A 15,087-nucleotide genomic window follows, 5' to 3' on the forward strand; every position below is an offset into this window, starting at 1 on the left:
CGGATGTCAGAACAGCAGAAGCTGTTACTAATTCACCAACATCACTTTTGAGCTAGTATTTGAATGATTCTCCAGTGTAATGTCTAAAGTGATGACAAAACAGGTGATTTCGCTGCGTTTTAGGATTATAAGGCTGAACAGTATGAAATGCCATCAATCTACAGAGATATCTTCCAACAGTATTACAGTCTACAGTATTGCTCTGTTGCAATCGCGATATCACAATAATTACCCCCCCCCCCCCCCCCCCAAAAAAAAGCAACAAAATCACAACCAGATTGGTGTTGTGTTTGCGATAAGCAAAAATGCTAAACACATACAGGCATTTCTTCTTTCTTTCTGCCAACACACACATTCCAACACACACTCAATACACTACAACTATATGGTATAAATACAGCACTACAACATACAAAAGAGAGAGATATCAGCATAGAATATCACTTACCTGTTTAATAATGATTTGATCGGCTGTAGTTAGAATTTATGCTGTATTTTTCTTCCTCTAAAGGTTTTTTATGCGGTCTCTGTCTCCATCTTGTGGATGGACAACGTCAACTGTCTTTGCTCAGTATGGCAGGCTAATGGCCAACGACGCTCTGTCTCTCAGACATTTTTAATATTTTAAAATAAGCACCATCCTTTGAATAAACTATATTGTTGTAATCTAAACAACCACATTCTTGACTAAAAAAACCCTCAAAAGTACATTATGTTGCACAACAGCAGCAATATTTGTCAAACTGTAGAGTGTCCTCTGCTTGTTGCTGTATATGGGCGGAGTAATACACATTAGTGATGGGTCGTTTATGAACGATTCGTTCTTTTGAACAAATCTTCAATATGACTTGGGAACTACGAGTCCTCTCAGGGAGTGATTTGTTCATCCGCACGTGTGCACATTTGTGCAGGTGGTATTGTTCATTCCAAGTCTTTTGAGTCGTTCATCGCAGAAAGGCAGAAGCCAATCATATGCGTTTAGAGCCGAAAAAAGAATTGATCCGTTCATCTCTCGAGTCCTCTATCGGGTCTGAGTCATTCATTCCTCACGGGCCAATCATATGCGTTTAGAGACGGAAAAAGAATTGAACCGTTCATCTCTCGAGTCCTCGGGTTTGAGTCATTCTGTCATGTGATGAACGAATGACTAATTATGTACTAATTACTAACTAATTATCATGGCTCCTATAGACTTAGACTATGTACATTGGTTAAGATTATATGTGACTGTCCGTGTAACGTGAACGAAGCACTGACATTTGAAGACAGGAAGTGGTGAGCTGAGCAAAGAACCAACAATACCTTCATAGACAAAAGAGCAGGTGAACATTGAATTATTATTTTCTCCTTCTTATGGTATTTTATTTATGACTTATTTGTCGAGTGATCAACCTTTTGGGCTAGTTGTAGATGTGTTTGGAAGCAATTTGTAACATTTTAATAATATTTTGGCAAATTGAACCAAATGAGTGAAATGACTCGAAAAAAGATTTGTTCATTTTGATGAACGAGACTGAAAGATCTGAGTCAGTAAAATGATCCGAACTTCCCATCGCTAATACACATGGATGAATAGAAGGTGCGAGTTATGTTACTGGTAGAATATTGCAGGGCTTTCAACCAATCAGATTCAAGAACCAGACACAACTGTTGTATAAAAATATTTATTTTCTTTTTTTAAGAACATTATTAAATGCTCTCGTTGCATTGAAACTGCAGTTTCCAACCACTAGGCACAATAAAAGTCCACTACATGGTGAAAAATCCTGCATGTTTTCTCACAAAATTCTTGGTTCCTTTTCAGCTGAAGTAAGAAAGAAATGAACATCATGGAATGAGTAAATTATCATAAAACATTCATTCTGGAATTGAACTGATTCTAAGCATTGCACAGATGCATGTGATAATCTTGGTCAGTTCTAATGTTTGCTATCTCAAATTCCTTAGCATTTCTTACACTACCTGTTTCCTGTGATGAGGTTTTTGAGGAGGATTTTTATTTGTATTCATTATTTTTTGGTTTGGTGGTCTCAGTGATGAGATGAGGCCAGGCACCATCTGCTGTGCTGGCTGTCCAACTGCACTGTTTCTATTTCCCCAGGTGCTCCAGTCAAGTGTACTGTACAGACACAGAGTTTCCAGTGCAAAATCATGTGTTCATGAGTTCAACAGTGAGATTATTTAATGCTTTTTAAAGGAATGTTAAGGGTTCAGTGTTTCTTAGTTGAGTTGTGGCTCAATGTTGAATATCACAAAAATTTATTTTCAGTTCCTCTGTTTTTTTGGGGGAAAAAGCTGAAGAGAACGGAAATTATTTCAATAAATGATAGGATATTTTTATTGATACTGATGTTTTAAGTTGTTTTGATATGGACAAATGTCTATATTTGGATAAATATACACTTATCGGCCACTTTATTAGGTACACTTGTCCAACTGCTCGTTAATTTCTAATCAGCCAATCAAATGAATGCATTTAGGCATGTAGACATAGTCAAGACGATCTGCTGCAGTTCAAACCAAGCATCAGAATGAAGAAATGTAATTAAAGAGACTTCGAACAGGGCGTGGTTGTTGGTGCCAGATAGGCTGGTCTGAGTATTTCAGAAACTGCTGATCTACTGGGATTTTCACGCACAATCATCTCTAGGTTTTACAGAGAATGGTCTGAAAAGAGAAGAAATATTCAGTGAGCGACAGTTCTGTGAGTGAAAATTCCTTGTTAATGCCAGAGGTCAGAGGAGAATGGCCAGACTGGTTTGATCTGATAGAAAGGCAACAGTAACTCAGTGGTTAGCACTGTTGCGTCACAGCAAGAACAACACTTTTTTGAGTCCCAGCTGAACAAGTTGGCATTTCTTTGCGGAGTTTGCTTTTTCTCCCTGTGTTCGCGTGGGTTTCTACCGGTTGCTTCGCTTTCCCCTACAGTCCAAAGACATGCGCTGTAGGTGAATTGAACAAGCTGAATTGGCTGTAGTGTATGTGTATGAATGAGTGTGTATGGATGTTTCCCAGTACTAGGTTGCAGCTGGAGGGCATATGCTGGATAAGTTGGCGGTTCATTCCCCTGATGAATAAAGGGACTAAGCTGAAGGAAATTGAATGAAAATGTATTTTCTTTAAGCTAGTTCCAAAGGCATCATTTATCCTTTTTTACTTGAGGTTTTTCATAATTTATTTTATTTGAGCTATTATTTTAGGTAAAGAAATGCTTTTAATAGTTTTAGTTGTGTATAAATGAGTAATATGCCACACATTCTTCGGCCATTTTTAAGTTTAAGGTGTAAACTGGATGATTACATTTTATTTCAGTTATTTGCAAATATTTTTTGATAATAATAATTTGTTGTTTTAAGTTTTACATCTAATATTTGTTTTATTTATTCTTTTAGGTAAACATGTAAACCAAGGCACCATTTCTAACTTTTGTTTACAATTCATAAGGTCAAGGTCAACTTTATTTATTTAGCACCTTAAAAAATCAGTTAGAAAGACAAGACAATATAAGCTACAATCAAATTTAAAAAGTAAAAATAGATTTTAAAAATAGATATATTTTCTCTAAAAAAAATTTATATCAATAGGCCAGACTAAAGATGGAATTTTTTAAATACTTTGATTATAAGGATTTTACGTACAACAGAAATAACAAACAAAATTTAGTGTTACACAGTAAGTAGACATCCAAAAATTTCTATAAGGTGATGTGTCAGTCAGTTTTCATGAAGGGTGCTGGATTTGGATAGAGCAAGTTTCAGGTCTAAGTATCCAAGAAAGGGTTCCCAGGTAGCAAAGAATTTTTTGTTGGAATTGGACCTGATAAATCTGAGCCTTTCCAAGTGGATATCGGAGGCCATATCCATTAACCAGGTTCGAAAAGAAGGGGGTAAAGGAGATTTACAGTTTTTTTACTATTAGCCGCTTGGCTGCAGTCATGCCTAGAGTAAGGGCTTGTTGTAGATGTTTTAGAAGGGTGAGTGAGTGTTCTGAAAGAAGACGTAGGTTTTGACAGATTTTTTTTTTAAAAACACTTAATGTAGATGAAGCTCAAATGTCTAGAGTTATTGTTTTGAAGCGTAGAAGTTATATTAAGTTTATATTATTTTTATTTCTTCATTTATAATCTAATAATCAATTTATTTCCACTTTTATTTTATAAAATAAAATGTTTTAGTTTTAGTTTTGTGATAAGCAACATTATGCCTCAAATGCATCACATGAACATTCCTTTAATGAACATTTTGTTGTTTCTTCAACATGCAAGTATAATGTCGTTGTTATCATTGTCAAATAATGAGATCATCAAGAACCTTCATCCCACATTTGCTGACTTGATATTGCGTGACCATATAATGGAGCTGTTATCATCCGAAGTCTCCAGCCTTTATGTTTCCCCTGCAGAGCCATGGAAATGTGGCTGTAGAATGACATAAGCTGGCGTTTTTTGTCATTAGCGCGCAGAGAATGGACAGAAAGCTGAAGACATAATTAATCTTCCTGAAGGTCTGCAAGTGGAGATGAATAATTCACAGCGGCTCCGCAAAACTGGCCTCTGAGTGAGCCGTGATTGACAGACTGGCCATGCATTTCAGACAAGTCCATGGAAATGTGGAGGGAAACGGACAGAGTGATCCTTTTTTGTAGATTTGGATAAGATGTTCTCAAGTTTTGCTCATCTGAGCTACGTTCAAAGTCTTGAATAGATCTTATAGGCTCATTCATTCAAAAAAAGGTCAAGTTCCAATTGGTTCAAGCTGTTTTAGGGGCTTAAAACCAGCTACGCTTTATAAAAGTTTCTTTCAAATGCTGTTTCAACTCAAATTGGTAAAATATGGAAACTCAACTCTTGTGTTTGTCCATAATTTACGAAGTTTTGGACTGAAGCATCTAGGCATTTTTACAGTTTTGTTCTCCTTCAAGTTAGACTTGTTTACTACTCTAACATGTTTTAGCTGATCAAAGATGGTCAGTTGCAGATTTAGTGGCATCTCTGAATAAGAGACTCCGTATACGTTTTTGTTCTCAGGTTTTGCTCATCTAAACAACATTCAAACTCTTGAATAAATCACATAGACTCATTCAGTTAAAAAAATGAAGTTCAAGTTGTTCTATGAGCTAATGGACATATTGAATTAACTAAAAACCCAATGACTGCATTAAATGTCTTGAGTTTGTCCATATTTTTTAAAGCTTTAGATTGAAGCAGCCCACCATTCTTTAGATTATACCATGTTTCAAAAAATGACTGATGCCAAAACATGCTTGTGGGGTACAGTACCATTTAGATGCTTTGTTTTCTGGTTCAAGATAATCTTGTTAGTCGTCCTTCTTGGGTAAAACCAGCTACCATGTCTCAATACTTTATACTGTCTGTCTTTGAGATGATAATATGAAAACATATGAATCAGATTTAATAAATATAACCAAGTGGTAGCTGCTGTGTTTTCTTGTTTAAGTTGTTTTATGCGTTAATGGCTAGAAACCAGCTAAGACTAGCTACCTGTACAACAGTACTACTGTTCCAAAGCACATGCTACCAACGGAATGTTGCTTTTTTTTTAGCCAGGTTGGTAAACATGATTAGTTAACTACTATAACAAGCTTACTAGTTCTGATCTATCTGGTCGAAGTTTGTCCATTTTGGATATTTGCTGGCTAATAGGTCACTTTGTTGTAATAAAGACAGCTTGAGCACAGTATACATGTTCCCACCAAGCAATTTTGTGTTTAAAAGTTATCCAATATACATCCAAATATAGTCTTCACAAAAAAGGGGCTGAATTTGTGAATATCAAAAATAGTCTGTTTTTAGACTATTGTTTGACATTTATTAGATTTTTACTGACAACTAAATTTAGCCTTTATTTAGCCTAGATTTTTAATCTTTGGATGTCTATTAGATGTTTTTCGTCAATGATTGGTTATGCAAACTTTAACTACTTTCTCTAAAATATTAAAGTGTTTTTAGCAATTTTATCTTGCACATATATGCAGACATTCTCACATCGAGTTTCTGAGTTCTCTCAGCCTTCAGATCGAGTTTGTTTTACCGAGGTAATCTGGAAACAAGTTTAGTGCTGCGAATACAAAAAAGCCCAGGCTTTCTAATTTAAATTACTTGATTTAATTAATGCTTAAAAGACTTAATTAATGCTTCACTGTAATTTTTGTATTACAAACCTCTGTCGCATATTTGCTAATTTTTTATTATGTCATTATTTTGTCTCGAGTATCTCATTTTTCCTTGGTGGTGATATGCTTTCATTTTCTCCGTCTCACTCGCGGCAAGTTTAGGCGAAGAAGTGTTTGATAAGAAACCCATGGCTAGATTTAAAAGATAGCTTAATATTACAAAATAAAATATAATTTGATCCTATTAATGTCATAACGAATGCCTAATAATTTTGAAATTTATAAGATAAGGAATGTTGTTATGGCAACACTTATGACTGCTTTGGGAAATAACACTCACCGTAGACGTCACAGGATGAAAGATCGTGAAGGAATGTGTAGTCTGGCACATTTGTTACCCACGACAAGATTGTATCAAGACAAAATCGCATAATCTGACATAGTGACTTTTGTAACCAACAATAAAATGTGATCTGATCTGACCGGGGCTTTAGACTGGCTAAAACCAGCTACCATGTCCCCTAAAACTGCAGATGTCTAATAGACATCAAAGTATAGTCTTCACTAAAAATAAAACGCTACATTTGGGCTTTTAAGGGTATGTCTAGACATCACTACATTAGTCCAAAAAATAGTTTCATTTTGAACTAATATTATTAGATATCTATTAAATTTTTACAGACAGCCCAAATTTAGCCTTTAATTAGCAAGGTGTTTATGTTTGGACGTCTATTAGATGTCTGTTTTCTGGGTCTGGTTGTTTTATTGAATTATGAACCAATGGCCATCTTTGACTGGCTAAAACCAGCTACTGTACCATGTCCCTAAAAACTGCCAATGTCTAGAGATGTTACAAATATGGCTAATTTACTACTCTAACTTGATCTGTTCTAACTTATCTATGATAATCAGTTGCAGATTTAGTGGTGTCTCTGACTAAGATGTTCTCATGTTTTGCTGAGCTGAACTACTTTCAATCTCTAGGATAGCTCTTATAGACCCCTTCAATCAAAAAAATTAAAATAAAAAAATTGTATTGCCCAGTCAATTTGACACGCTCATCCCAGCAGACATAGGTTTCACATTGTCTCTTTCTGAGATGAATAGAGCGCTGTAATGATATGTTCCAGTTCAGGCTAGATTGAAAGCTGAGAGTGAGAGCAGCATGGAGTCACAGTGACATGGTTGTTGGGCAGGTACAGTTCCTGCTGCTCCACTTCATCTCGTCCTGCCAGCAGAGTAAATGTGTCCTGTAGATTAGCGAGTCTAGAAGGATGAGTTACTTACAGCCTATCAAATAAAGTGCTTTCATTGTGATCCTATTTGTTTTACGTGCCAAGTCTTGTGTTTTAAGATTCTTGCTATTTCATTGGTTCTGGGAAGGTGTACACATTTGTGATTGTTTAAGTGATTGGTAAGTGTTTTTTATTTTTTTTTATTTTTTTGAAAGTTTCTTGAGCTCAGCCTGCAATAATTTGATCAAAATACAGCAGAAATAGTCCTATTATGAAATATTATCAAAACATTTAATATTTTAAAAAATTAACATTGTATACATTGTTTTTATTTGTTTACACCATAAACTCTAACTATATACAGTTGATGACTGAATTATTAGCCCCCCTGAATTATTCGCCCCCCTGTTTATTTTTTCCCCAGATTTCTGTTGAACGCAGAGAACTTTTTTTTTTCTACACATTTCAAATATTTAAAAATAAAAAATAAAATAAAAGTGGGGCTAATAATCTTGACTTCAACTGTATATACATTTGTATAAATATGTATTTGTAGTTTTAAATAAGTATTTATTCCTAACAGAAAAAGCTGGATTTTCAGTAACCATTAAGAAGTTTTGGATCAGTAAAATATTATAATGTTTTCAAAAGAATACAAAGTAAATTATTACAATTAATAATAAAAAAAGTCTTCTATATAAATATAATTTTTAAATACATTTTATTCATGTGATGGGAAAGCTAAATTGTCAGCGTCATTATTCCGGTCTTTAGTCTCACATCATCAATAACTTAAATTATAAATAAATTCTAATATTCTAAGAACATATTATATATAACATTTTGTAACATAAATCCCTCAAAAATGATATGCTATTTTACTGATAAAAAAACTTTTCTTACTATTTTTTTAAAAGCATGCTATTTATTTTCAGGATTGGCATTTGAATAAAAAAATCCATTTTTTGATTTTTTATGTTGTTACTTTTGATCAATTGAATTTTAAATGTCATTTTTACTGCAGTTTTATTTTCTTCTCCCACCAGCAAACCTGTTTTGACATTTATCAAAAGGCATTCATATATTTATTTTGTACAAAGTTCTAAAAAGAAAAGTTAAATTTGTGCACTGGTGTTTGTCTGAAACCTAGGAAACCTTTTTTATATATATAATTATAGGACATTTTATTTGTATGTATACATTGCTTCCTTTTGTTTTTTATTTTGACAGATTTGTGAAGAGTTGTATGAGCACATATTTACAGTATGTGTTTTCATTCATTCATTCATTTTCTTGTCGCTTAGTCCCTTTATTAATCTGGGGTTGTCACTGCAGAATGAGCCAACTTATCCAGCACGTTTTACGCAGCAGATGCCCATCCAGCCGCAACCCATCTCTGGGAAACATCCACACTCATACACTACGGACAAATTAAGCCTACCCAATTCACCTGTACTACGTCTTTGGACTGTGGGCTAAAACGGAGCACGGAGCACTTCTTGCTGTAAGGCGACAGCATTAACTACTGCGCCACTGCGTTGCCTAGTATGTGTTTTCTCTTTAGACAATTTGTAAAAAATCTTCTTAAAATTACAGAAAAAGGTAACGGAATAAATAAACAAATATATCTGAGCCAGACAATGACATCGAAGAAGGACACATTTTAGAATAGTATAAAGGTGATGAAACCCCATGCCAAGGGCTTCAGACTAAAGATTTGATGCTGCAAACCTGTCAAACATTTCCAACTTATACAAACTATGCTCTCATATACTCACTCACACTGCCTAAAGCCCCCGGACAGAAATTACTTCAGTGTCTTTAGTACCATTGCTTTAAGGAATATGCACCATACAGAAAACAAACAGACAGACACACACACACACACACAAATGTCCTAGTAGAAGAAGGTGACGATCTTCACCTGAGCATCTGAGTTACATGCTCATCTCCCTCTCTCTCTCTCCCTCTGCAGGCTGAAAGATGTTCTCCTCTGCGAAGGCCTTTGAGGGGCAGCATTACTCCACCCTCAAGAGGCAGTGTCTACAGAGTGGAGCGTTGTTTGAGGACCCGCTGTTCCCCGCTGTGGATGATTCGCTCTTCTACCAGGGGAACCGGATTGGTCGTGTCCACTGGAAAAGACCTGAGGTCAGCGCTTAATAATCCTAGTGCACTTTCACTATTTTTCATTTAACAGACACAGTGAGAGTTTTGCTTTGCTTGTGATTTCTATGTTCCCAAGAGGATCTTAAAGAGAGTTCTTACATCTAAAATCTTAAATAGATTGCTAGTTGGAAAGATGTTGATGTTGGTTTGTTAATTTTTTTTTAAAGAATTGCATGGGTTTCGCAGGTGCTCTGGTTTCCTCCACTGTCCAAAGACATGCGCTATAAGTGAATTGGATAAAGTGTGAGAGTGTATGGGTTTCCCAAAACTGGGTGGCTAGTGAAAGGACCATAAAACATATACCAGAGTAGTTGGTGGTTCATAATAAAGGGACTAAGCCGAAGAAAATGAATGAATGAATACACTTAAGTTGCTTTTAAAGTGAATTCATGAACTTTTACATCCATACATTTAGCAAGTATGTATGTTTTAGTGTATATATGTTTGTTGCAGGAATTTAAAAAAACAATTTATCATTTTTGGAGATGCACAGTACTGTATATGTATTCAAGAGAATATCTATTCTATTCTATTCTATTCTATTCTATTCTATTCTATTCTATTCTATTCTATTCTACTATGTTCCATTCTGTCTTATTCTGTTCTGTTCAAAGAATCTTGTTTCATGACAGAACTTCACTTAAATTTTTTTTTGCTTGTTTAAACTTAATTAAAATGAGCTGAAACAACACAATTCTTGAGATTTCTTTGGGACAACTTATTTTTTATGTTTAATCCTTATAAATTTGTTAAAAGGGTTAAGTTAACTTTTTTTAACTATTTTTATTGGGACAGCATGAATGAATTGCGTGGAACCCTGCATTTTTTACAGTGTTTGTATTTATAAAAAAAGTTCTAAATGCAAAATAAAATGCAGCTAAATTTGAGTATCTGTTTGTTGTTCTGTTTTATATTCTGTCCAGTAATTTATTGAAATGATAACCACATTCAACAAGCAAATGCAGGTAGTGACCACAGCATTTATATTAATTCTACAGTGTGTACAGAACTGACCATATACTTGTTAATGATATATTTAAATCAAAATTGTTTCCTTTTTGTTTGCATATAGCAGGAAATGGCATAGCATTAGCGTTAGTGTTGGCAGATCTTACCTGAGAACCCTGCACAAATTTGGAAAGATATTTCTATGAAAATTAGACCAAGATATTAAAAAACACATCTAGGCATGGGCCGGAATAAGATTCTGATGGTATGATAACCTTGGAAAAAAATATCACTGTTTCGCGGTATCACAGTATTGTGATTACTGCTCCGAAATAGGTTATTTTTAAATGTCTTGTAAAAAACAACTTTTACCCCAGTAAGCACAAAATATTTTATATTAAGAAACCTTTAAAATATTTTAGATCAGTAGTTTCTGTTCTTTTCTGTACTGTTGCCCTAAAAAAAGCTAAATAAAATTGTTGTGAAAAGATGTAAAAAATAAAGCAAAACAAATCTTACACACCATAGGAAAGGTATAACAACATTTTGGCAGTTTTAAAACCTTGACTTCCAAATCACAGTATACAGTACCTTGAAACCAGTTATCATCCCATACATTTCATATAAAGATGCTTGTAAGAAGAGAATATGGCCACACTTGCAAGAGCACACTCTCTAAAGCGCTATTGAGCCTTAAACAAGGCACATCTGATGGTGATGTGTTTAAAACTTTTGCATGCATAGAAACATGTTTACTAACCATGTAGCAACCTTACAGAAACAACACACCCTAGCAACTACACAGAATACCCTGACCTATCAACACTCTAGCAATCATATAGCAACACTCTAGTATCCATAGAGAATGCCCTATAACCATTAAAAGTGCTCCAAACGTTATGCGTAAATAACGGCTTCAAACTTTTTCAGACTTTTTAATAATAATTCAAACTTTCTAGCTAGGCTTTCTCAAGCCAACGTTAAATTATCTAGTTATGCTTCATTTTTGTAGTCATCATACATTGTGTGAATGGCCTGCTGAAATGCTGGCAAAATTAAGAATTGATCACAGATGTGCTAAATTTGGGATTCTGCTTGTCATTACTCAATAAGTTTGTTGATCAACAAAATGTTGCTGTAATTCATCATCAGTACAGTCAAAACTCAATGTTAGTCAAGCCATGGCAGAAGTAAAGGTCAGCCTGAGTCATTTGTCCTTTAGAGGAGGAGGTCTATTATCCACCACTAATGGACACAGACATAAAATTTCAGTTTTTATTTTGTTTTTGACTAAACCAGGGTTATTTTTACCATGTAGTGTCAATGTTGGTTCACAAGAATGCATATACAATATAGCCTATTTGTTAAATCTCCTATCCTGATAGGAAAAAGCTATCAGCGGACATTATTAAGGTTTTCTTTGGCATTATAACTCTCTTTTAACTTAATTATACAATGCAGCCTCTAAAAACTGTAGCGTTTAGAATAGCATGAATTGCAGGAATGTGATAGGCTACTTTCCCCCTTGTGCTTGTCTCGCTCAGGGCCATACTAAGTGTCAAGCCTGTCCAAGTCAATTATGCCTTTCTCTCGCTCCTGGAACGAAGCCCGACCCAGAATCTCATTCACACACAAACACACCAGTGCTGTGCTCCAGTGTGGGGTGTCTGAACTGCACCCACAGCAGCTCCTGTCACCATTAATCCAGGTTATAATTGAGGCAGACACTATGATTGGTTCTGTCTGTGCCGCAGTTTAACATCCCAAAGTTGACATCTCCACCTTTTATATGGTCACAGCAGAGAAGGTGGGATCGAGTGCAGACACTACTGATATCGCATTCATTGTGTTGTTGTGATGAAGAAAAAAAGACTGAATAACAATATTTCTGCATATGAGTTTTTTCAACAATCTTTTTATTGAGATGTAATAAAAATATGACAGTATAACATCACAATCATATTTACATCTTTGTTTTAAATTTAGAGGAAAATACAAAAATAATAAGGGGAAAAAAAACAAAAGCAAAAAAAGGTTTAAAAAAAGGAAATAAAAAGGGAAAAGGGGTGGGGGGGGTTGAGGCACGGGTTGTTTGAATTAGTTACAGATTATTTTAGAGAAAACAGTAAGAAATTGTTGAAAAATACAAATCATCCATAGAAGCCATGTACCAGATCATCAATATGACAATGGCTTGTTTAAACAAATCTTTGGAAATAGCGGGAATATGTAAATAGGCTAAGTCAATATCAGTTTATTTCGTCTTTTCCTGTTTCATTGAATAATTTGGTGAAATTTAAATTTGAAATAAGATATATAAAGGGTGTCCACATTTTCTCAAAGAATGTAAGTTTGCCTTTTAGCATGTCTGAAATCTTTTACATATAGCTAAACAGAAGGACATTGATCCACTGTACAATAGATTGCCTTTCCATTTTCCTCCACTACATATCTATTAAACGCTTTGCTTGGAGTATACTTGTATTGATACGTTTGTGAGTACTGCTGTTTTTAAATACATGAGAGGAGCTGAAGTACAAACACATGGAAGTATAAAATAACATGGTAATTGATATTAACACGAAAGCCTGTTTAAAGTGCGAAGACTATCGCTGCTTTTTAGGTCCAGGGGAAGCGAGTTCCATAGCTGTGGAGCTATAGAGCTAATAGATCTGTCTCCCATTGTGCTAAATCGAGTGCAAGGTGGCACCAGGGACAAAGAGTTGGCTGATCTTAGAGTGCGAGATGGAGTATAAATATGGAGAAGTTCAGTGTGATATTGAGGAACAAGATTGTGAAGTGCCTTAAAGGTGAGAGGTAATAGTTTAAAGTCAATACGATACTTTACTGGAAGTCAGTGAAGCTGATAAAGAAGTGATGTGACATGCTCGTGAGATGGAGTCCTATAAATGGCGCGAGCTGCATGGCTCTGAACCAGTTAGAGTTTATGGAAAAGTTTATTAGGAAGGCCAGTGAGAAGTACATTATAGTAGTCAAGACGTGAAGTAACCAGTGCATGGATGAGAATTGCTGTGTTGTTGGTTGTGAGAGAACAGCGAAGAGCCGGAGACAAGAATTATTATGCTGAAGGAAGTATGCAGTATGTGTAATATTTTTGATATGGCTTTCAAACGAGAGTGTGCTATCCAAGATGACACCCAAGCTCTTGACCTGCAGAAAGGGACGACTTCTACTATTATTAATATGTATTGTGTAATTATCAGATTTATCTACATTAATGTCAGTTAGAGTAAAAATAAATAAGAATATGCTCAAAAAAATAATCAGAGACAGACTCCAACCCAGACTTACAAATTTTGAAAAAGAAAAGCTCTGAAATACATGCAAATCTAACTCTTTAACACTGAGATAACTTACTCTGCATGCACAAATTTCATGATTACCCCCCCCCCCCCCTCCACCACAAAAAAGTTTAACATTATTATCCAAAACTGTGCTTGTTTATGTCTTATAAATACAATACGGCTACTACATACACTCTCAAAAATAAAGGTAAGTGAGCTTTCACTAAGTGGTACCTTTTCAAAAGGTACAAATTTGTAACTTAAAGGTCCATATTAATACCTCAAGGGTACATATTAGTACCTAAAAAGTACAAAAGTGTTCCTTTTAAAATTGTTAAGGTACTAATATATACGTTTGAGGTACCAATATGGACCCTTTAAGTACAAATGTGTACCTTTTGAAAAGTACCACCCCAGTGAAAGCTCTTGTACCTTTATTTCTGACAGTGTATAATATTTATCTTATAAACACTGTTCTTGCATTCTGATGAAATATCAAAAACATAATTTTACTTTGGATTAACGTGCCTTGATAATCATATTTAAGACAAGAAAAATTATGTAAGAATGTGAACAAGGCTAATCCATGTTGATTTGAAATCACTCTCCATCAACAGGGAGCCTAATAGTTGCACATGCTGACATTTTGTTTGTTGTCCCTGAACTGTACAAATGAAATCCTATCCTTGTTTGACATGAAGGAAGGCATTGCAACAAATCACACTGACTAAATGATCGCCATTAGGGGCTTTAATGCAGTTCACTGTTGCTGCTTCATATTTCATTTTGGGTCCTTGGGTCACTTAATACCATCCCTCAATCCCTCTTTTTTCTTTCTCTGCCACCCCCTTCTGCCGCTTCTTGTCAACGCTGCTTTTCAAACAGAAGAAAGACTGGGTTTTATGAGTAGGAGTTACCAAATGATTACATTTTGACATCATTATAACTGATTTATTAAGTCTTGTAAAATTGGTTTGAATGTCAACCAGACTGATCTTGAGATGTCAGCATATTGGAGTTCATGTAAACGTGCTGACTGATGGTCATTTATTTAAACCATGAGCTCACTGGTGTCTGAGTTTTGCTCAGTGATTTTATGATTGGTCTTATCTGTCAAAGCTTGCCAAGACAGACTCAGCATGACTCATAACTCTCAATGCATGAGATAATATGAAAGAAGCACACACACACACACAGACACACACATAAGCTCTTAGCCCCAGGAGAGGGTTGCCCCTTGGATGCCATTTTAGGCTGTGATTAAAAAGTGTGTGTGTTCACAGAGGTGGCAGGAGTGCTGA

At 35.2% G+C, this 15,087-nt stretch overlaps 1 protein-coding gene across 2 annotated transcripts in view; it reads left to right on the top strand.

Moving 5' to 3' along the window:
- The window catches only part of capn5b (calpain 5b), a 70,654-nt gene that overhangs the window by 3,725 nt on the left and 51,842 nt on the right, over positions 1–15,087 (top strand). For both annotated transcript variants that reach the window (XM_009295397.5, XM_001345078.8), the window contains exon 2: positions 9,343–9,515. In XM_009295397.5, coding sequence (XP_009293672.1) covers positions 9,351–9,515 — 165 coding nt within the window. In that variant the 5' untranslated portion in view covers positions 9,343–9,350. The remainder of the gene's footprint in view (positions 1–9,342; positions 9,516–15,087) is intronic.

This window comes from Danio rerio, chromosome 21, assembly GCF_049306965.1.
Source record: "Danio rerio strain Tuebingen ecotype United States chromosome 21, GRCz12tu, whole genome shotgun sequence".
NCBI lineage: Eukaryota > Metazoa > Chordata > Actinopteri > Cypriniformes > Danionidae > Danio > Danio rerio.